The sequence below is a fragment of the Strix aluco genome, chromosome 2 (genome assembly GCF_031877795.1).
Source record: "Strix aluco isolate bStrAlu1 chromosome 2, bStrAlu1.hap1, whole genome shotgun sequence".
Lineage (NCBI taxonomy): Eukaryota > Metazoa > Chordata > Aves > Strigiformes > Strigidae > Strix > Strix aluco.
The window spans coordinates 70684579-70708039 of NC_133932.1; the positions used below are offsets into that span (position 1 = coordinate 70684579).

At 43.3% G+C, this 23461-nt stretch overlaps 1 protein-coding gene across 1 annotated transcript in view; it reads right to left on the minus strand.

The window, feature by feature from the left end:
• The window catches only part of TMEM255B (transmembrane protein 255B), a 75338-nt gene extending 70157 nt beyond the window's left edge, over positions 1-5181 (minus strand). Inside the window, exon 1 of the mRNA XM_074816922.1 lies at positions 5062-5181. Coding sequence (XP_074673023.1) covers positions 5062-5122 — 61 coding nt within the window. The 5' untranslated portion in view covers positions 5123-5181. The remainder of the gene's footprint in view (positions 1-5061) is intronic.
• Between the last annotated feature and the right edge of the window lie 18280 nt (positions 5182-23461).

Consider the following 23461-nt stretch of genomic DNA (forward strand, 5'->3'; position numbering starts at 1 on the left):
ATCCCCAATAACTGAAGAAAGGCAAATGCTCTGGCTATCTTTAAAAAAGGCTAAAATGATGATTAAGGGAATTACAAGCCAATCAACCTCACTTTGGTTCCTGGGAGGCTGGGACCAAAAATAAGGAGCAAATCCTCTTGTAAGCCATTTCTGGGCACATAACGAAAAAGTGATCGGCAACAGTCAGCATGGATTTACCAGAGTCAAATCATGTCTGACCAACCCAGCTGTCTGCTATGACAGAATGACTGGACTTGTGGAGCAGTGGATGTCTTTTATGTTAAATCTAGCAAGGATTTTAACATGGTATCCCACAACATTCTCATGTCACAAAAGACAGTGGACATAAACTGAAATACAAGTGTTTCAGACTGGGTATAAGCAGAAAAAAATTCAACATTAGGACAGTCAAGCATTGGAACAGGTTACCCAAAGAGGTTGTGCTGTCTCCATCCTTGGAGGTTTTCAAGATTCAACCACAAAAGCCCTGAGTAACCGAGTCTGACCTCATAGTTGACCCTGCTTTGAGCAGGAGGTTGGACTAGCAATTTCCCGAGGTACCTGCCCACCTGAATTATTCTATGATTCTATGGTTTTATGATAGTCAAGACAGCTAAAGGTGCTTGGGTATGTGTGCTCATATCCACTGTTATGTAACTGCATCTGCAATGTAGACATACTCTAAAGGGATGTTACACAAACCTTCTGAAAGACAATGGGACAGACACTCCTCAGCCAAGTGTTTCTGAAATCACCGAATGCTTTTAATGAAAAGTGCCTGAGGAGCCAAGTCTTCACATTTTTCTCAAAGTAATACCTGTACTGGCAAAGGTTAATCAGATTGCATGGAGATAAGTAAGGGTGCAACCTGCCCTCCAGAGTTTTTGTTATCAATAATGATGTGCAAAAAAGAAAGACATGAGTTTGAGTGCCCAGACTGACTTTGCTGGAAAATGTCTTAGGAAAAGCATGCTCTTATTTGTAATTAGAGTAAATTCGATGTGGATTTAGTGAGATAAAACAGAAAAGGATGTCATTATTTACAGGGTCATTTTTTGGACTGAACTACACTTTGACTTTGAAATTTACATGGGTCAGAAGGCATTTACATGTGATACCCTTCAATCCTCACATTCATTGACCTTTTACCACCTGCATCTCAAATCAGAGGCAGATACCCAATCATATCTCTCCTTTTCCATACTCCAGTTTGAAAACTCTCATAACTACATGTAGTTATCTATAAACTCCACCCTAGGAGAGATGACTTACAGGCAGAGCACAGAAAGGTCCATTCTGGTACATGCAAGACCTAGTTCTCAAAGACTGCCACATGCTCAGAGAAGATGGGTAGACACCAGGTCTAAACTGGTTTCTGCTCTGGCTGTCTGGGTTTCCTTAGTCACATCAATAAAAATCTTTGCTGTATCTATCAAAATGTGTATAATGACATGTATGTAAGTCACCAGCATATTGTGAGGCCTACATCGTATTTGTAAAGCAGCACAATATCTTCAGATGAAAGAGGCTACAGCTGCCAAGGGTTCCTACTATTAGCTCCCTTCTGCTATTTCGGTCATGTTGGCTCCCAAGATTTTTTGAGTCTTTGTTTACTGCTGTTTGTAGCAGTTGCCATGCAGTTTTTTGGATCTGTTTTTAATGTACCTACCAGCCGAAACCCAATGCCAGACTGTTTCCTCGGGAGCCCCATCCACAGCACAGACAGAGGGGCTGGCCCAGCCTTCTTCCCTGACATTCTCTGGGGCAGGGCTTGGACTGAAGGCTGACCATATACAAGAATAGCAGATAAATTAAGAGCAGAGGAAATGTTGCTGTCAGTATTTCTAGGTTGAATTTTTTTCCAACACCGATGTTCCTGTAGTGCAGGAAACAGTTCACGTAGGCTATTGACTTTCCAATTTTTTAATCTTGAAGTGACTCTCAGACTAATTTTGACATTTAGCCCCTTTAACTTATTTAACAATGATTCAGTATGAACATTATAAACTCTTACTCAGGACCTTACTCCAATCTAGTTATAGCTTCAAATTCTTACCTCTAGCATACCAAAAAGCAAGAGTGTAGAAAGAAATCTTCCCATCATATCCTTATTAGCACAAGCTTGAAGCTGGGGTCGATAGAAGGTGTGAACATGTTACTACCTTCTACTGGCAACATTCTTCAGCAGTTCTGGCCAGCGAAGTATTAACTGAGTTTTGATACTGCAGCAATGGGCACTACAGTAAAAACTGGGAGATAAATTAGAGAGGTAATTCTGCTTCCACATCACTGGCTTGTGCTCTGCCTGGCATAGACTTAAATTGTGCATGAAAAGGACCAGTCCCAGAAACACTCTCTGCTTTGCTTGCTAAACATCTGTCAAGCAAAGTACCTGCTTGAACCACTCAGCCCTGCTGTCCCAATGGAAGGAAAGAGAAGGCCATCAGGACAAGCAAGACAGACACCAGACTGCTGCCTCCTTGGGACAGAGAAAGGCCTGTGAGGAGAGAAATTGAGATCAGCCTCCAGAGAGTAAAAAGTGCCTGCTGAAGACCAAGCTCTGCTGGACTCAGCAAAATCTTTTATCTGTTCATCAGCTGCAGAAAACAAAATTATATTTACAATGCTTCATTCATGATAGCTGGGGGATAAATTCAATTTCTAGGAAGACTGTGGAAAATGAATGGTTTTGTGGGGAGGGTGTAGATCAGATTGCTGGTAGAATGCAAAGTGGTGGATCTAATGATGAATGGTAGGGTCTGGGTTTGAATGAAGCAAAGGGTGAGTTTAAAAGAAGAACAAACAAATCAATGATGAAACGTGTCTCTGGTATGGAATGCATCCAATGGTCCAGGGAAAGAAAGAATAGAGTGAAACAGCATCTCTGTTGGAAAACTTGCATATGATCTTCAATTTAACTCAAAAAAAGTTTACATTCAGACCAAGGCAACTATACTTTGCTAACTTCACCACTCCTTTTAAAATCTAGCTTCAGACATCATAAAGTCTGTTAAAAAGTGTAGAATGATTTTTGGCAAGGAAAGAATCGCTGCAGGACATAGCAATTTGCTGGGATCACAATCACATTTGCTGAATATTAGCACCACACAATTTCATACCTTCCTCTTTGATCTAGTTAAACTGATCTAAATGGAAAAACTTATTTCAAATAATGCCCCAGCCTGATGTATATTAGCATCCTAATACGGAAAAAGATAAGGGAGGAAGGTTTTGTAGCAGAAGAAACAGTGCGTTTTTATTACCTTATGAATACTACTAAAAATTGTGGCATGTTTCAGAGAATGGCATTAAGCATATATAATAAGATAATTTAAGCAGAAATTCACCACAGACAGAGGAGCATAGTATCAGAGGTATCCGCTGCTTTGCTGCTATCAAGAAAATATTTAAGGGAAGACCTTTGGAGCTAAATTAATAATTTTTAATTACTGCAGTGCTCACTCCAGTGCCACTTCTCTCTTGGCTACAGTTTTCATTGTGTATTTGCAAAAACGGTTTATGCCAGTAAAATTGAATTAATCCTACACTGCCTCCCAAAATTAAACATGATGGACTGAGATGCTTAAAAGAGATATTCCCACCTGCTATTGGTGATTACTTTCCCTTTTCTGATTAAACGCTTGACTTGTCCAGAGTGCTGAACTAATTAAACCAGATGCAACAGCGTTCATTTCAAGCCACAAGATAGCAGCATTTATCAGGCCCGTTTCTTATCTTTATTATGAATTTGTTGAGGAAGATTCCATGAGTGTGTTAGATATTCAAGACCACAGGAAACATTACTGTGCTCTTCTATAATTCTGTTACAAAAAAAACCCCATCCAAAACGAAAAAAACCCAAACAAACCCGCAAGCCCTGCTATATAATGTAGTATAGCTACAGTAAGTGATATCAGGCAGTAACACGATGACTTCATTGCTTTGGCAGCAATTGTTTCATTAATAAATAATTTAATAAGCAGCTAATCACTAGTTTAAAGCTAGCATATTCTTCTTCTTCCACTGTTTACCTGAAAACATTTTTAAGTTACAGCACATCTTTCACTGTTACCTTTTCAACACCGATACCATTTTTCTTCCAAGTTTAAGACAAAAAAAAATAAGATCTAACACATTTTTTAAGTGGCTGTTAAGATCCTTGGGTACATTGCAAAGTCTCTGTTTATCCTTTCAAATCACTAGGCAGAGTAACTCCTAGCAGTAAGTTCTGTTTTTCCTCAACTTTAATGAATTTCACTGGAACAGTGAAATAGAATTATAGAATGGTTGGGGTTGGAAGAGACCTTAAAGATCATCTGGTTCCAACCCCCAAATATTTGTCCTTGCTTTTGCATAAACTTTTATTTTTCAGGATGTACGCTGTAAGTACAAGCAGCACACCAGTTTAGCAACGAACCGCTAAATTTATAGAAACAGGAGGAAAGAAACCCGCTGCCACCCGGGTCGGACGCGAACTAGCCGAAAACCTGTCACGGCCAGCCGCCTGCCCCACGCCAGCTCCGCACCCCGCTGACATTTCCACCTGCTCCAGCATAGCAACTGGCCATTTTCACCACGCAGAGTACGATACCGCTTACATTCATTTTCTAGCAACGTCCCGTATAAAGCTCCTCATTCTAATGTTAAACGATCGGCACAGCGATTCATTAAGCCCGGCGGAAAGCTCAAAAGAAAAACTGGTATTTTTAAACACCAGTTTAAAAGAGTTTTTGAGAGAGGGACAGGGACAGCATGACCCACGCCGGCCACCTCAGGCTGGATCCCCCCGGTGCCCGCACTCTGCGGGGCACAGCCCGGGCAGAGCCCCCGCTTGCGCCCTTCCAGCCCGGTAACTGAAGCGCCGGGGCGGCGGCAGCCGCGCCCCGCCGGGGGAAGCCCCCCGCTCTCCTCCAGCCTCCCCCGGGCCGGCCGCCGGTCCCCGCTCTCCCGCTCAGCCGCCGGGCTGGGCTCCGCCCCGCGCCGCCGCCGCTGCTGGGTCCGCGGGGCTCACGCAGTCGGCGGGGCAGGAAAGTTGCGGCGGGGCGAGGGGCCGGGGCTCACCTGTGGGGTCCAGCACGGCCAGCGGAGCCGGCACCGCGGGGGCGGGCGGCGGCGCCGCCATCTTCCGTGGGCGCCTCCGCTCCGCTCCGCTCCGCTCCGCGCCCCGCGCGCGCTGCGGCCGGTGGTAGCCGCGGGGTGCGGGCGGCCCGGCGGACCCGCCCCGCGGGGGAGCACGGCGGGGGGCGGGGGCGGGGCGAGCGGCGCTGCCCCCGCCGACGGTCGTTTCCTGTCGCCGAACCGGCCGTTGCCCGCCCGCCTTCGCCAGCCCCGCGGCTACCGGCGGCGGGCCCCACAGCCCAGAGGGGGGAACGGCGCCCCGCGCCGCCGGGCTCAGCGAGGCCCCGGCGGGCACCGTGCCGCCGCCCTGCCGCCGCCCTGCCGCCCTCGCCCGCCCACAGCCCCTCAGGGGTCTGGGCACCGCTTCGGCCGGTGCTGGAGGGCCCCGTTCCAGGCCGTGTAAAGCAGAGCGGGCCAGGCCTGCGCCTCCTGACCCGGGGCCTGGAAAAGGGTGGGCTCCCGTGTGGCACATGTGGGCAGGACTGGGTGTTTCGGCCCAGGGTCCCTCAGCCGCCCCACGCCTCGCCTTCCCCGGGCGAAAACTCGACCGCCCTGTCCCAAAACTAAGATGTGGCACAAAGTCCCACAGGTCGGCTCTCGCTGCCTTCTGGTTTCTCCTTTACGAGGCACAGCTCTCCTTGTATTTCGGTTCAGCACCCTTCTCCTCCCACCTACCCGTGGGCAGCAGGAGCAGCTCATGTCCAGGCTGACCCTGAGGGGAGGGAGGGAGGGACACACACTAGGTCCTTATTTGCATGTCGGTCAATATCTTAATTCATTACATGGATCTACCTGTGTCCCAGACTTGGCATCTCTTCTTGGTTTGTTCTTGGCCTATGGCAGGGGACCAGTTAGTCACCTGGTGGAATTACCAAGCTTTCCTTTCTGCTTTCCTCTCCTCTTTTTTTAAAAAAAATCAGTATCAATCAGAAATAAAATACCACAACAAACAGAAATATTAATAAAATAACAAAACCAGGCATCTAGGAGACATAGGTTAAGGTAGGCATAGGCTAAGACAGGTAATGTCAATAGTCGAGAGACTCTGTAGGGCTATTTTTTTCTTACGTGGTGTCTATCAACTTCTCACTGGCTCTCTCCTTCTGTCTCAGTTTTCATTTCCACAGCAGATCCTGCCGCTTGTCCTGCTGCTCCCCAGGAACTGCTAACTGCTGCTTCTAGTGCTACCAACCGCAGGGACTTGTGACTCCTGTCTGAAAGAGTGTGGGAACATCCGAGGAGAAACAGCCAACAGCTGCTGTGCTGTTTTGGTGCCTGCTGTTCCTTTTGCAGGACTTCCCCATAGCAGAGAACAGAAGAACGTTTTTTTTGTGGACAATGTTTTTGATAGGCTGCCAAGCGCTTTGCTTGCATTAAGGTGTGTTCTCCCACTTGCAACAAACACAACTCTGTTTAACATTCTTGTTTTTCTTTTGCTCAAACCTCTAAATGTATACACATGTATGTATTTAAATTCTTCAGTCTTTGGTTGATTTCCTCAGAATGCAGTAGGCACCATCAGGTACCACCCATAGCCTATGAAGGCGAGTAATCCAGGAGCTAAGGCCAACCACAAAGCCACTTTTTTCTCTGCATCCTGTAACCTGCAGGTGTTGAAGAAGAGAAAAATTAGGATAGAGGTAGTATTTGTACTATTAGTTACTAATTATTAATAGAAATTAATGAAAGAATACATTGAGAAGACAGAAAAGGTGATGGTACAAATAAAACATTTCTTTGAAAGTGACCATGGATGAGTGATAAAAAAGCCCCAAAATCTGGTATAGGCCCTCAGGTTCATGGGTGGCTGTGGATAGAGATTTCCATCAACAGGGAGGGTTGGAAAAGCCTTTAATTCCCCAGACAGTTTGGAAAACAAATACCATATGCAGCCTGTATTCTTGGGTGTGATGGGCAATAAACTTTTTCTACCAGCAGCCACCAAACAGACACAATGGCCCAAAGGGAAGCTGCTCTAGAATTCTTCTCAGTAAACAAAAAGGATATTATAAATACTTTTAAAAATAATTTGATTATAGAAAATAACCTTTGATGAATGACTTATGTGACATTTCTACTGCAAATTTCATAAGAATCAAAAATAGATCTGGTCCTGGATATCAGAGGGCAAACATTAAGAAACTATGGAAAAATTATTGGTGAGACTGCCTGAAAAACTCAAGCATTTGGATGTGGAATAATCATGGACTTTAAATCCAAAATGAAAAATCCTCTATACCACTTTCATCCCCTAAAAGAGGTTGGAATAGGTCAAGAACAACTGTAGACCTAGTGGATAAGTAACTACCTTAAAGAGGATATTAAAGTAGTGAGTGAACCTACAGTCTGCAGGGTTAGAAACTGCAGAACCAGAGAGAAAGAATGGATAAAAATCTAGATGAGCCAGGTGTTGCAAAGAAAAGGATAGCAGATGACAAAGAATTCTTCAACTGTATAAATAAAAACGAGTCAAAGAACAGAGACGTATGGTCGCTAAATGCCAGGCATGGGATGAAGATTGAGGCTGCTCCAAATCTCGAATGAATACATTGCCTCGGTTTTCAATCAAAAATTTATTACCAGAGTACCCAAAACAAATGAGGATAACATAAATGATGACATTAGCAGATGTGAAGTGGAAGCATAACTTAGGCTGTTTCTTGTGTTGGGCCTAGGAAAACTGCACCCCAAATATTGAAAGAATTGGCAGCTATCTTTTCAAGTCCTAAGCAACATTTTCAATGAGTCAGCCAAGTTGGAGGTGAAGCACTATTACTGGAGAACAGGAAACCTCTCTTACAGAAAGGCAGAGAGAGTGAGGGGAACAGCAACTCCATGCCCAGCTAATTTGACTGCGGAAAGTCTTAGAGGTAGGTGATAAATGGGTTCAACTACAGTATGGTTGATCAAAGCCAGATCATGTCAAACTAACAAGATCTTTGATATGGTAAGTGATTCCTGAAACAAAAGCAATGCAGTGAAGCAAACCTGTCTGGATTATCTTACACATTTAATAGAGTCCTTCAGAGAAAATGACTTAACATGAAGCAGACAGCTACAAGTACAGGTCACCATCATGTACGGAGATTGCTAAAGGGAAGCTAAGATACTGAAAGAGGTGGGCTGTCTGAGGTGCACCTCAGGGACTAGTCTTGAAGCAGGATCACCAGTGGTGTTGGGTTTAAGGAGTGTATGTGTGGTTATGAAGTGTGTGACCATCACGAAGCTGGTAGGTATTGCTGTTACTACGGGAGCAGGAGCATATTAACATATTAGAAATGGGTTGAGGTGGAGCTTACGCACTTGAAAACTAACAATGAGAGCTTTTATTGTAACTTTGGAGTGTCCCCAGCTCAGTGAAATTGAGGAGGGATCTGTGTATCACTGACAGTGTTTGCATGATGCCAATGCAAAGACTGCTGAACAGATGTGTTCTAGGATGCGTTATTTAACACTTGTTAATTAGCTCAATACATTGTAAGTGTGGTAGAACTTCATTTTATATTTATGTTGCTAGTTGTCTCTAAAGCCAAAAGGATTTTTTTCCCCATTTTGATGTGTAACTTGGCCCTGAATTATCTTAATATTTTTAAGGTTTTTGTTTCTCAGAGAAATGTATGTACCTTGCTCATATGTAAAAATTAAGTAACTTGCTAGATTTGTGCCCAGAAGGAGTCCCCACACTCCAAGGTTAGGCTGGCAAGGCTGTTAAGAGTTCTTCTAATGTGTGTGTTGTCAAGACACTCTTTGCATTCTCACCTAAAAAGTACCCTGTCAGCACCGGGTCTGAAGGCCTCCATGATGCTCTTGATCTTTCCTGCTCCTTTCCTGTGGCACACTGCTGTTTTGATGGTTTTTGCCTTTTGTCCTACAGTTCATCATTATGCTGGTGAATGCTTTGGAGCTGAGGTTGGTCACACATAAAATTTGTATCCTGCGTGTCCCTGAAGTCTTTTCTTCTTTATTTTAAACAAGACTAATCTCTTGGGTCTTTCCTCACAGGTCATGTTTTGTAGGCTAGTGGACATTCCCATTGCTTCCCCCTAGTCTGTGGTATCACACTCTGTGTGGGCCACATCTTTCTTCAAGTGTGATGCCCAATGGCTGGGCAACATTAAAAATAATTTTGAATTCTAAGTCTGACTACCAGCATACTTCCTCCAAGATACTCAACAATTCCTCCCAAATTTATGTCCTCTGCAAACTTAGTATACCTTATAACCCAAGGCCACCAGTGACAATACTGAGTAGTACCAGACAATGGCAGCACCTCAGCACTTTCCATCTTCCAGGACCATTGACAGGCGTGACCCTCCACCTACTTTATTCATCCCTTCTGTCGTATTGTCATTTACACTGTTTCTCTGTAGGAGGGTCTGGTCTGGTACTAAGTCCTGTTGTATTGGCTTCATTCTCTTGCAAGAGTTATTTTCTCAGTAACCCCTTCTGAAAATCCATTGTGGGCTTTTGGTGGTGGTGGTGGTGTTGTCTTTGGGGGACAGTCATTTGTTTTTAGTAAAATTCAAAGCAAAAAACCCATTCCTTCCAGCCCTCCTGCATGACTCCTGCTCTCAGCAGGGGTTTGTTTCCTAGGCCCAGGTTCAGAGATCCAGTCACAGGGACGGCCAGTGTGAAGCACCTTAAATGACCCCTGTGCTCTTAACTCTTCACCATAGTACTCAGACTGCTTTTGTATTCCTCAAAAAGCTTGGGGCCTATCTCCTCCTCCCATTACTTGAACCCCCAACAGAAAGATAAGCCAGTCATTGCTGAGGCTAAACTCGGGATCCTTAACAAGCCAGCTTGCCCTGTCACACAGGGTCATGACAGTGAGGTAAGTAGATTTCCTTTGTTCATAATTTATAAATAGTATTTACTGACATGATTACTGGTACAGTCCCTCTAGGAATACACTGCCTTACTTCAGCTGGGCAGTATAAAGAAATCAGGCAGGAAGTGAAAGGAACAAGAGAAGTAGCCATGAGGTTGAGGTTAATGGCCACTGACTATTTGGCTAAAATAGTTGATGGCTATTAAAAGACAGTTGCTAGACAATTCACTTCAAAAATTCTGCTTCCTGGCGACAGCCAGTTTCCAAGGTGTGGTGTGCTGTGGTTTTATGAGCAGAAGATTTAAAAGGCTCTGTCTGCCAGCTTAAAAAGGGACTTGAGAAGGTGTAGCTATTCATAATATTGTTCAGACGCATCTGAGATAAATGAATGACACATGGGTGCATGTTTGTCAAAAGCAGGTTTAAAGTCTTTAATTGCCTTCAGTAGACTTTTCTCCTATAATTTGCGCAGTCAGTTTTTGAACTCTATAAATTTTTAGCATTCACAACATGTTGTGACAAGGAGCTCCACGGATATCTGTGTGCTGTGTGGAGAAGTGGGATATCCCAGTGGGAGCAAGAAGCAAATTGAAAGGAGCAGGGTAAAAGTCAGGTTAAATGTCAGGTATAGTTAGAGTCATAGGCGAATGTACCTGAGGAAAGGTATGTTGCCCTTACAAAAAAACAATTCCTACATGATACCAAAAGTCATTATGTTACTTGTCTCTTAATAAAGCTAGATAATGAGAAGTCGTATGGATGATGCACTAGAGACCATTCTTGTGGTGTAGCTCATAACTATATCAAGGCAACAGTATTGTGAGAATTGGTCTTGACTTTGCTGAAGACTGACAACTGTCTTTTAGCTGGACTGATGACAACGCTGCTTCCTTCAGGAAAATCTTATCGCTCAGTGAAAGAAGGGAATTCATCTCATTCAAAGGATTTAAGAAAGGAAGACAAAACAAAATGCAAGGGGTAACCAAGAGGCAGAGATGGTCTTTTGCAGTAGTTTGGAGACAGGCATAACAAAATGCAAAGATGGCAAATATAATGTATCCACAGTCCTAATAAGTATATGTCCCCATTAACAGAGACTATGAAGACATGAAATATCAGAAGACAAACAACCCATGATATGAATGTCCTACTACAAATTCGAAACATGCTAAGGATTTGTGTAAATCTGTAACAACTAAATGAAGTCACTGTATGCTAATTTTACTTCATGGAGCAGCCAACATGGTTTTAGTAAAAATATGAGAATATCTTCTCTTTCAGGTGCCTTCCAAATCTTTGACTCAACACAGCAATAAAATCTCTGAAAATTGAACCTGTCTTTGATAGATTAAAGTGACTTTGGGTAGTTGTACGTCAACAACTGAGAGGTACAGAAATAACATAACCCAACCTTTGTCAGGAAATTCCTCTTGATAGGAATATTCCAGTGTTACAGTGAAGACTGCACAATAGAAAGCCTTTTTATTGGAAAAAATCTCTGAAAACTAAAGTAAGAAAAGGTTTTCAGAGAAGTACCTGTTTTTGAAATATTCTTATATTGATAGAGCCCAAGTTTATATAAGCTGGATATGTACCTCTGCAAGATGATTAATAAAGGTATGTTTGAAATGCACCAACAATAACACATCAGAAGTGTGACCGAACAATAAGAAACCTTAGTTTGTCTTGTGAACTGTTACATTAATTCCCACATAGGTAAAAATGTGTATATAGAGGTATTTGTACCAATCCAAACAGGAACAGGTCATTGATTTTTGGAATGCATGAGGAAACTCCTCTGGAAAATGCAGCTTATATTTCAAAAATATGCCATCACCAAAAGAATAAATCAATCTGAAATACAGATGTGGTAACAATATTTTTATAATGGGCATAATTTCACTTACATTTCTAAGTAGTAAAGATAAAGTTTGATTAATTATTTTGCCCATCTCAAGGTATCTTCAAAAATTCCTTTAATAGCACAGTGAATTATACTGGCCGTTCAAATGATAAATATTGTTAAAGCCCAGAAGTAAGTGAGGCATCCTGTACCTTTCCTCATATCAGCTGGTGCCTAATTTAGTCAGGTGCCCTTCATGTATGCTGTAGTAGACACTGTTAAAGTCAAGGTCAATGTATAATACAGTCTTAGTGAGGGAGGAAAGCTCCTTGCACCTCTCTTCCCATGCAACATTGTTTCCTCAGTACATTCTGAACAGCTTTGCTCCATTCAGTCTCAGTTCTCCTCCTTTCTCTTAACAGGCCGTTTTACAGTTTAATGGAAACTGAGGAGAGTCAAGTCTCAGAGCCAAGAGCCACTGAGAACCCACTCAGGAGCTGTAATCCACTGCAACATTTGTCAAACTGATCTCCTAATTGTTTTACTGATGTACTCCTTAAACGTAAATAACTGACAATACTCTTCAGAAACTTTGGACAATGAAATATGAAATCAGAGTAATATTCTGACATGCACTGCAGTTTCCACTGTATCAAAAACATCTTGGTAAGGAGAACAGCAAAGTTTGGAGAATGTTGTAGTGTGGGTCAACTGGGGAGAAGAAAGCAGAGGGAGAGGGTGAGCAGAGATGAGTGGGCCAGCCTTTGAAGCTTCCTCTAGAAGGAAATGCACCAGCCATGGAGAAGTATCCCAGTACGGCAGAGTGGGTCTCTTTCTCCCTCTCAAAGGGTCCTTAGGAACCACCCAGGTATTTGGAGGGGGATAAAATGGTGGGCTCTTACTGTAGTCCAGTGTCAGCATTTTTACAGTGCTCACATCCATTGAAAAGATCACAACTGTGGGATTTATTTCACACAGGAGAGAAGCAGCTTGCCAATTCTTAAAAGCGTGTGTTTAGGATTTAGTAAAGACATGAAGGTGTAACAGAAAGAAGGCCATAAAACCTGACTTAGGGGCTGGATCCTCCTGCAGGACTCTGTGTGACGTTGGAGAGATGAGGATTCCTGGCTACTTGGCAGAATAAGGCAGTGAACAGGGTGAATGACATTTAGCTGGAGACAGTGCAGGATGTGCAAACAGCAAGTGTTGTGTGTCGGAGTCAAGGTGGCTCTCCGTCAGTCTCACTAGCTATCACTAGCTAGTGATTTACAGCAGTCACTGCTTTAGCTCAGCTGTGCCTTTCAGCCCTGGAAAGGGGTCACCTTTACACCATCCCACTTGTGGCTGTACCCATGCTAGCTAGAAAACAGCTGAGGAACTTGGCCTTTAATTTTAAAAGGGAGGATGATGTTCCATTCCCCATTGATACCTCTGTGGGGAGGAAATTCTTCAATTAAAAGTTAAAATGTCAGCACTTTATCTTCCAAATTCCTAGCTTGGTTCATTATGGCAGCACAAAGGAAGGGCTAGAGCCTGGTTTATTTCTTCTGCTTGATTTGAAAGTACCAGAATTAATGGTGCATGTGGTGACATGGGCTGCTTGTAGAGATAAAGAGGAGATGTAGGGTTGAAATAAAATAGGTGACAGGTTTTAAAATGCATTCTCTACCTTCAGGGCCAAGACACTTTCAGCACCAGTTCAGAGCCTTCTGGGCACCTTGTTTGTAAAATACTAAATTGTCAATAAAGGAAAAAGAGTTAAAAGGAGCTGGTGGACCATGACTTGCTGCTGGGAAGGTTTAACAATCCAGGAGATGGACTATGGCTTGCTGCCATGGAGGTTTAAACATCCAAGAAGAGGACAAAAGACGCAGAGCCACTGCAGCCCAAAGCATTTCACAAAGGAAAAAAATGCATAGAAGAAAACTACATTTGGAGATTTTTAAAAGTGTTTTCCTTTTTCCCTCCTCTTTTTTTCAGCTTTGAGGCCCTCATATTCAGAGTGGTTAAGGGGAACATGTTAGATGTCTTCCTCTTTTTCCCTCCAACTTCATTGTCCAAACTAAGCGTTCGGTGAAGTTGTCATATTCTGATGCTAATGATAACAATAAACTCAGTCTAGGAAGCACACATCACTTCTAGGTTTCTTCTGTCCCTAATTTTTGTTTCTTTCAGTTATCAGTCGTAGACATTTCTCCTGACCTTGAAGCTGTCACTTACGCAGCAGAGTCCCTGTGCTTTACATGGTTAGACCACAAGAACAATATATTCCACAGTGCAGGACAGCACCCACTAGAAGAACCTCAACCACAAGAGAAACCTCTCTACACTGAAAAGATTTAAGCCATGAATAAATGTTGAGCCTGGATTAAAACAGCCATGAGTCAGACTGGTATTTGCAAGGCCTGCGACCCCAGTAATAAATCTCCTTCTTTCCTGTCTGTGGACCACTGCAGATGGAGCCCTTAAGATGCCAGATGCAAGGGGCTGTGCAGAGGTGAAGAGAGTGCTCCTGAAGGAGTAGGACAAAATCAAAGCCCTTCTGTCTTCCTTGGTCTCCTTCATGCAGAACTGCCTGCTGCCCTGGAAGAAAGCCCTGCCAGTGTTGGCAGCGGTACAGGAGAGTTGAAGGGTGACAGCCCAGGGAGGCGATTCAAAAGGTGACAAAATGCAGTTGCTCAGGAGGAGTTTGAAGACAGCCACCTTTTAATTAGCTGCTGTATAGCTCCTCAGCAAACAAGCTACAGCACTGGATAACAAAATGAGACCTATTCTTTGCCTATGCACAGATGAAAGCAGATAGATAATTAGAATGAGAGCAGGAAACCAGTCTCCCTATCATGCACTTTTTCAGTGCCAGTAAAAAAATGGTCACTGAAATATGGGTGAGGAAAAAACAGAGTGAGAGGTGAAATCAATCAGCTTGTTGGGGCTGAAAGCACTGAAACACCTGTGGAGGTAAATGTGTAAATGGAGCCCAGCATCATTCTTGATTTCATAGACTTTTAAAGGAAAAAATAGGTTATATTTGGAGATCAGCTGACTGTTCATAGTAAAGAGATACCTTGATAAATGAGGCCATAATTTTATCTCACAAACTATGAATGATGGTTTACATCTGATATTACATTAACTTTCCACTCATGTGACTGTTCATTTCAACAAATGTAAACTTAAATTGGTAAGTAGTCGTTAAGGGTTTTACTCCAAGGCCCCTTCCAGTTCCTTCCCAGATTTTGATCAAGACAACATTTTTCAGATTGTTCCCCTTAACCACAGCATCTGCTTCATTCCAGCATAAACACACCAGCAACAGATGATTTCACAGATTTCTGGCCCTTTTTCCTGAGAATCTACAAGAGTGTGGTCAGCTGTCTGCAAACTGAGCTTTTGTTTATGTTGATAAGATAAATGAAGCTGTAATAAACCTATTTTTTAAATAAATCATCTTCAATCTGTGGTATTTTTCAGTGAATCTGTTATGCAAATAATGCAAGGAACTTTTAGAAAAAGATTCTTCCAACAAGAATACAATATTGAATATTTATTTATGCTAATATTCACGTCTCTCTCCAAGAACAACCTTGATATTATCCAGTTATTATAAATAACTCACAAATGACATTAAAGAGCATGTCAACAGCATGTCTTTATTATTATGTTTTGCTGTATCTTCCCATCTTCTGTGAAACTTTAAGTTGATAAAACAGAGAATACCTCAGCACAGTTCTGTAACACCTTGATATTTTTTTAGGTCACATCTGAAAGTGTTATTTTTTAAATGATTGTTGTTACCAATGAAGCCATTGAAATAGATGCTGAAAACCTTCATCCAGCAACCTAGCAGGCATCTACTTAACATCCTGCCCTACGGTTCATCCCTTTGGCTTCCATGGACACAACCCAGTGCCTCTACTGTGGTTCTACCCTGAAGACAGATCCTGCAAACCCACAGGCAAATTTTTCTGACTTCAGCCTGACCCATGGGCTTCAGAGGGTCTCTAAAACGTATAAATACTCTTTGCACACACGTCAGTGCAGGACTGAGTTCTCTAAGCTTGTATCTTCCCAATATATAGAGAAAGAAGTGATAGAAGTGCAGTAATAAAGATTTATTAACATGACTGGGCAAATGCTTGAGCAACCGTTATATGGTAAAGGCCTGGAGGATTTAGACAGGCCATCCAGAACACATACCACCTCCAAGCAGTGCCTAAAGGGTACAGTATGTCTACCAGACAGTGGTAGAAAAACTGCTGTAGGTACTTCTTTGCAAAGGTACTTAAGAAACTATGCTGCTGACAGTTTTCATGTGACTCTCTAGTCATCTGCCTTACTATAGAGGTACCAGGCTAAAAGGAGAGTGAGAAGCTAACTGGTAAGTTTCTGAATTCTTTGACAGTTACTTAAAACTTCTTTTCCATGTGGAATAATACCTCAATTTTAGGAGCTGGGCCATCGGTCATGAGATCAGCTATACAGGTGGGACTCTCCATTTCTTTTTGCACAGAGCCTTCAGTCCTGGCTTTGTTACATGTTGAGTTTTCAAGTCTTAAACCTGACTGTTTCAGGAAAGGATGCTACATCGCCTCGCTGACTGGGAGGGATGGGGAAGGGCACAAGGACAGGCAGAAAAACACTGTGGAGATGGAGTCGGTGAAAGATCCATCTTCGGAAATGGAACGTTTGCTGAGAGCTCATGTTAGTGGGAGGGTATCACTTGTTCCTTCTTCATGGCAGCAGCAGTTTGAAAGTATCAGGGATTTATAGTGTGCAAACTGGGCCCAAAGGATACAGATTAGTGGGACAGGGTGCAGGTGAGGCTTTGAAAAATGCCTGGTGAATGAAATGTAACTGCATGTAGCTAAAGCTGTCACACTACCATAACTCCCTTATATAGGCATATCTATTTCTATTTAAATATGTATACAGACATGCTCATGTGTCCCATTAAAACATGCTATTGGATTCATAAAAACATGAGCCAAGCCATAAGTAAGTCCTTAGTGGGGCTCAGAGCCAGTAGGATTTATTTTTGCAGCTAATTCTAAATCTTTGAATTTACGTTGACTCTTTCTTTGTGAATTGATCCGAAGTTCTACACATATATTTGTTACCATAATTAATCCTAAGGACACAATTTAATATAAGAAACAAGCCATTCACTTGATCTATTCGTTGTTCCACAACATTGTTGTGTGTGGTCAGTCATTTACCTCCAAGGCTTTCCTATGGTCGCAGCATGGGATTGCCCCAGAAGGAAGAAATGAAGGATTTCCCCTCAGAACACTCCCTCAGTGTGGTTGTACACTCTCAGCCTCGTGTTATGCCTGCTGAGGTGCAAGGAGACATGCGACTTCCTTGCCATGCTAGAGGAAGACCCAATGGCTCCCAAACCCAAGGTTTCAGCCCTCATTAGACAAACATACCTGCTCTTGTCCCAGTGCCTCTGCACCTTGCCTGGGAAAATAAACCTTTTAAGATGAACTTGAGTAACAATTTGACATACCCCATATATTATTGTTTGCTCATCAGTATATGTATTTGTACAGAGAATAGCCATTTCTTGAGCTTCTATGCAAGCAAAAAATCTCACTCACACAAAGGTTATGAACAACATGTAACAAAATTTACACATTTAGCAGTTATAAAGAAGAAATGTTTGTGAATCTAGTTTAGTACTAGACTCATTCTAGTAAAAACAAACCAACAGACCTTGAAACCTGGACTTTGCATCAAACCTGAATTGCATCAACATCCCCAAAAGAGAGCTCTGGCTTTGGGGAAGGGTGCAGTTTTGTGGTTCCCTGTATCTGTTGGACTGCATGAAGATGAGGACCTAGTTAAAAATAGCTGCTTTCTGCATTTGAATAACCAGCTCTCTACACGCTATGTATGTCTTTCATTTTAAATAATACTTGCCCCAAGGTCCAAATGAGTCAGTAGATGTGATCACAGCTACTAGAATATAGCAGCTTATTTCAAGTGCTACAGGTACTTATGGCTTTCTCCTTTAATAAAACTTTCAAAAGGGCCTTCATTTGGCTGTGAAATTTTGATTTAGATTTTTCCAAGTAAAGTCATTCATCTCACAGCATAACTCTTTAGTAATAACTAAGTTTACTGATCCACTTGGCTATTGTCCCTGGAGAGATTTCTCAGCAGAGATTAAAGATGCACATTTCCAGTGTCACTTTTTAGTCACTTGGGAGCATTTATGTCCTAAACCAAGCCTGCTTTTATGGATTTTGCATTTCCTTTGCATCCAAATTCCTGCTAAGCGTGATGCCAGCCTGGTGTGCATGAGGGCAGTGGCATCAGACCCAAGGGCTCTCTGCCCTGACAGTACACTTAGGATAATTTAAGATTTTGAGTCTGGCCCCTCCTACATCTGTACTGAAGCTTTTATACATGATGTCAGAATTTGGCACAGTTCAGGTTAGCAAAGTCAAATGAGCTAAGCCTGAAGTCACAATCTTTGGAAACCAGAACTTCACGCAGTTCAGAAAAAAACAAGGGAAGTATGGTTGGTATTCAGGGTTCAAACTGAACAGGGTTTCCTGAACACACTCAGAGAGAACTAAGCTGGAACACCAACAGAAGTCACTCGTAAACTGTGATATGAATGTGAGAGTTATTTAATATCAACTTATAGGACAGAGTGTTTTTAAAGATCTGGTTTTGGAAAAGCTCCTTTTGCCAGGCATCATTTCATACCTATACATTAACTCTCTCTGCAAGTTGCTGGCATTATTCTCTCGAATCTTATCTTGTTAGCAGCAGATAGCTGAGTGTCACAGGGCTATGGTTTGTACAGTGGGCATACCATTAATCCAGGTCCTCAGTAGCCCTTGTCTACGATGGGATACAGAAATACAAGACCTTCTCTCTCCTGGATGCATTTGGAACATGTTGCCAGCACAAACATCCCCGGGCAGAATCAGCCCCATTTTGATTCATTTGTAGTATGAGAGAGGAGAAATTCCAGCGGGGTTGTCACATGTTACATCTGAGATGATGACTGAAAAACCCAACCTACAACATCAAATTATTTCTGTTCCCTTGGCCATTCTAGGTTGATCTTGAGTGTTTATACTCAGTATGAAATGCCGTAGTCTTTTAGGGTGAATAGAAACATACACAAATCTATGGGACCAGATGGGATACACCCGAGGGTGCTGAAGGAGCTGGCTGGGGTGCTCGCCAAGCTGCTTTCCATCATTTACCAGCAGTCCTGGCTGACTGGGGAGGTCCCGACAGATTGGAAACTGGCCAATGTGATGCCCATCTATAAGAAGGGTCGGAAGGATGATCCGGGAAATTACAGGCCTGTCAGCTTGACTTCGGTGCTCGGGAAGCTGATGGAGCAGCTCATCCAGAGTACCATCATACAACACATGCGGGACAACCAGATGATCAGGCCCAGTCAGCATGGGTTTATGAAAGGCAGGTCCTGCTTGACAAACCTGATCTCCTTCTACGACAGGGCGACCTGCTTATTGGATGAGGGAAAGGCTGTGGATGTTGTCTACCTTGACTTTAGTAAGGCCTTTGACACCATTTCCCACAGCATTCTCCTGGCGAAACTGGCTGCTCATGGCTTGGATGGGCACACACTTCACTGGGTAAAAAACTGGCTGGATGGCCGGGCCCAAAGAGTTGTGGTGAATGGAGTTAAATCCAGTTGGTGGCCAGTCACGAGTGGTGTCCCCCAGGGCTCGGTTTTGGGGCCACTCCTGTTTAACATCTTTACTGATGATCTAGACGAGGAGATCGAGTGCACCCTTAGTAAGTTTGCAGATGACACCAAGTTGGGTGGGAGTGTTGATCTGCTCGAGGGTAGGGAGGCTCTGCAGAGAGACCTGGACAGGCTGGAGCGATGGGCTAAGGCCAAGTGCATGAGTTTCAATAAGGCCAAATGCCGGGTGCTGCACTTGGGCCACAACAAACCCCAGCAGCGCTACAGGCTTGGGGAGCAGTGGCTGGAGAGCTGCCAGTCAGAGAGGGACCTGGGGGTCCAGCAGTGTGCCCAGGTGGCCAAGAAGGCCAATGGTGTCCTGGCTTGTATCAGAAATAGCGTGGCCAGCAGGGACAGGGAAGTGATCTTACCCCTGTACTCGGCACTGGTGAGGCCGCACCTCAATGACTGTGTTCAGTTTTGGGCCCCTCACTACAAAAAGGACATTGAATTACTCGAGCGTGTCCAGAGAAGGGCAACGAAGCTGGTGAAGGGTCTGGAGCACATGTCGTACGAGGAGCGGCTGAGGGAACTGGGGGTGTTTAGTCTGGAGAAGAGGAGGCTGAGGGGAGACCTCATCGCCCTCTACAGCTACCTGAAAGGAGGTTGCAGAGAGCTGGGGATGAGTCTTTAACCAAGTAACAAGCAATAGGACAAGAGGTAATGGCCTCAAGTTGCACCAGGGAAGGTTTAGACTGGATATTAGGAAGCATTTCTTTACAGAACAGGTTGTTAGGTGTTGGAATGGGCTGCCCAGGGAGGTGGTGGAGTCTCCATCCCTGGAGGTGTTTAAGAGTTGGGTCGACATAGCTGCTTAGGGATATGGTGTAGTTGGGAACTGCCAATGTTAGGTTAATGGTTGGACTGGATGATCTTCAAGATCTTTTCCAACCTAGATGATTCTGTGATTCTGTGATTCTGTGAAACAGCTTAAGGGTTGGAACTGAAACTACCTTGAGGCTAGGTGATGACCAAATCTGTGACCTAAAAGCCTCCAGGCAGCTGCCAGGTAATACTGGAGGCACGTCCCTGCTTGACCCCAGCAGCAGCAAGCCACCTCTGCACACCTCTAGGGCCATTCCAAGCCTGAGAAGCTCAGCACCTCTCTTCATCCCACATGCCTTTTAAAAACATGGTGGTGACCACATTTTATTTAATAGTTTCATGGCAAGAGTGCTCACTTGGGGAGTGGGAAGCCTCTGTCTGAGGACAGCCTGTGTTCACTAGGCCAACAGTACTTTGGGATGAGTACATTTGTTACTACTTACATTTGCTAATGAAGGTGGACCAGCATTACTATCTCAACCAGCAAGGAGGCACTGATTTTGTTTCTTATCCTGCCAGTATTTAATGAAAAATGCACAAATAGCTCTTGGCATATGGGCCACAGTTGCCCTATGCCAGGCAAGTATTCTAACCACTAAAATACAGTGTCCTGCTGCAATGTACTCCATCTCTTCCACAGTCTCCATGTGTTCAGCCAAGCCTTTATAGAAAAGTGTTAGCTCCACTGATGCTTTGGAAGCAAAGGTGGGGAATTTTTGCCCTATAAAGGATACTAAATGGACAGAGGCATCTGCCTGCAGCCTTTTGGGATGTATGTAAATCTTGGTTATCGGATTGCTATAAACTGCTCTTCATGGTCCCTCCTCAGCGTACTCAACATTTAGGATGCCTTGTGAGAAGGCCTGACTCCATATAAGCAGCATAACAGTCCCCTCTGTTTCAGAGGTCTGAACCTAAGCAGAACTTGTAGGATCTTCAGCTTATGAGCAAACATCCATTTTACTATGGTTTGAACTAGAGTTTAAATTTTATACATATCAGATTCCTGCTTGGCGCATGTGCATGGTTTTTATCCATGATAAACACAAGGCCACTTTCCACTTCACTGGAAAAAAAGACATTGAATTTGAAAAATGAAAGCAGCATAAACAATGGGAATAAAACAAGCACTGAGATCAAGATTCCTGCTATAATGTAAGCAACTTTTGAAAGGAGGCAAAATACACATCATTCTAATTTCTGATGTATTTAGGTCATCCTTTCTGAACACAAACATTTAATAATTTTAATTACTACAGAAGCCTCATAAATCTAGAGTACTTACACACAGTTGAACAAAACGGTCTTCATAAGTCTGGAAGATTATGGCCACCTGTTGACAACGAAGCTTAATCTAACACAGCCTTCAGAGACTTGTAATTCTCAGCAAACAATTCACGTGCATGCATGTGGGTGTTCAGTTCTGCTTTGGACATAAATGCCTACCATTTCTTTTGCCCTTTTAACTATAGTGCACCATAAATAAACATGAAACATTTCCTTCCTAGAGCATTTTGTTCTATTTTTTACTTCTTACTTAGACTTTTGGTTTTTAACTAGGAGCTACTTGTTGATTTATTAGCTGCAATTTTCTTATTGTGTTAAAAATTTCCTGCTATATAACATCCTACATTTCTCCTACCAAGCAAGGATGCCAGGTCTTTAATGTTAATATTACCGCCTCATCTATTTATGTATGACAGTTGTTTACGGAAACTTCTATCTTTTTCACATTGATGGACACCTTTAGGAGAACACATACAGTTAGTCTGCTGTGTATGTGCTTTTCATGCAAGAACCAGCATGTCCTGGCTTCTCATAAAGAAGGACTGGTGACTGCTTTAGAAAGCCTAAACCTAAGGAGAAGCACAAACTGAAAGAAAGGAAATGGGACATGAAAACCTTAACTGGGTTGGAGGTTGCCCGTGTCTTGCTTACTCAAAAGACTTTTGTTTTTATTTTCTCCTCTGGAAATGTGGCTGAAGCAGTCATGCTGCCTGCAAGTGTTTTTTGGGGGGTGTCTCACTAACGACTTTTGAACCCTGGCCAAAGGGACACCCCTGGACTTCAGCTCAACGTACATAACACAAGCGGCTGGACACCTTCTAAGGTGTTTAGGGTGTATAAGTATGGGGACAGGCACAGAGGGACACATCGTGAGGGACAGAGGGTCATACAGGACCAAGAGGCCAAGGCAAGACCTCAGTAGAGGAGGAAGAATGCCAGAGGGAGGATTTGGGGAGGGCTGGGAGGGAAACAGGTAATAAAAGCTGCAGCATTTTAACTCCTCAAATAGCAATTGTGCTTTCATCAAGACATAAATTGACCCCAACCTTATGGTGACTTTACAAATAAAAGATAACTTTTAAATTAATTGCACAGTGAACAAGAGAGAAATGAACACTTCTTTTCTATAATGATAATGTGCATTTGGTAGTGCTCCCCTGCTGCCTAAATAAATGGCAGGCAGAGTGTTGTGGTGCTCTGACAGTGCTTCTGGAATTGGATTATCTCCTCTCCTCCACCTGACATGGCAGAACAGTCACTCTTAATTGTGCCTTCCATCTGATTATTAGCCACTGCTTCTGATCATGCTCCATCTCTTCCCTCATCTGCTTTTCATCTTTTGCATTGCCTCTCTATAATTGCAACAGACCTGCCTCAAGGCACCAAATTATTTCCTATCATCTTTGGGTGCAACAGATTATTTTGGGGATTTTGACAGCTCCACTTGTCTTAGTGCTGTTCATCTCTTGCCTGAAGCTCTGGCTTGTTGAGTTCTGACATTGGACAAGAACAGGGGCAGTTCCTACAGGCGCTGGTGATCCAAACTCTGCCTCAGGAAATGAAGACTCTGAACCAGCACTACCTGCATGTGGTGGCAGTCTTCAAATAGCTCAGCAGGTCCAACAGTGAAGGTCCTGTGAGCTACAAAATGGGAATCAGTTTTGGTACTACATTGCCCTGCCTGTCTTCAACAGGGCAAATATAAATGTAGTGGTGGCTGCCAGCCTGCAGGTGTTAGGTGAAACAATGATTTTGCATTGTGGTCCAGAGGCACTGGCATAGTATAAGCAGTGCATGGCACAGGTTGCAAAATGCGCTC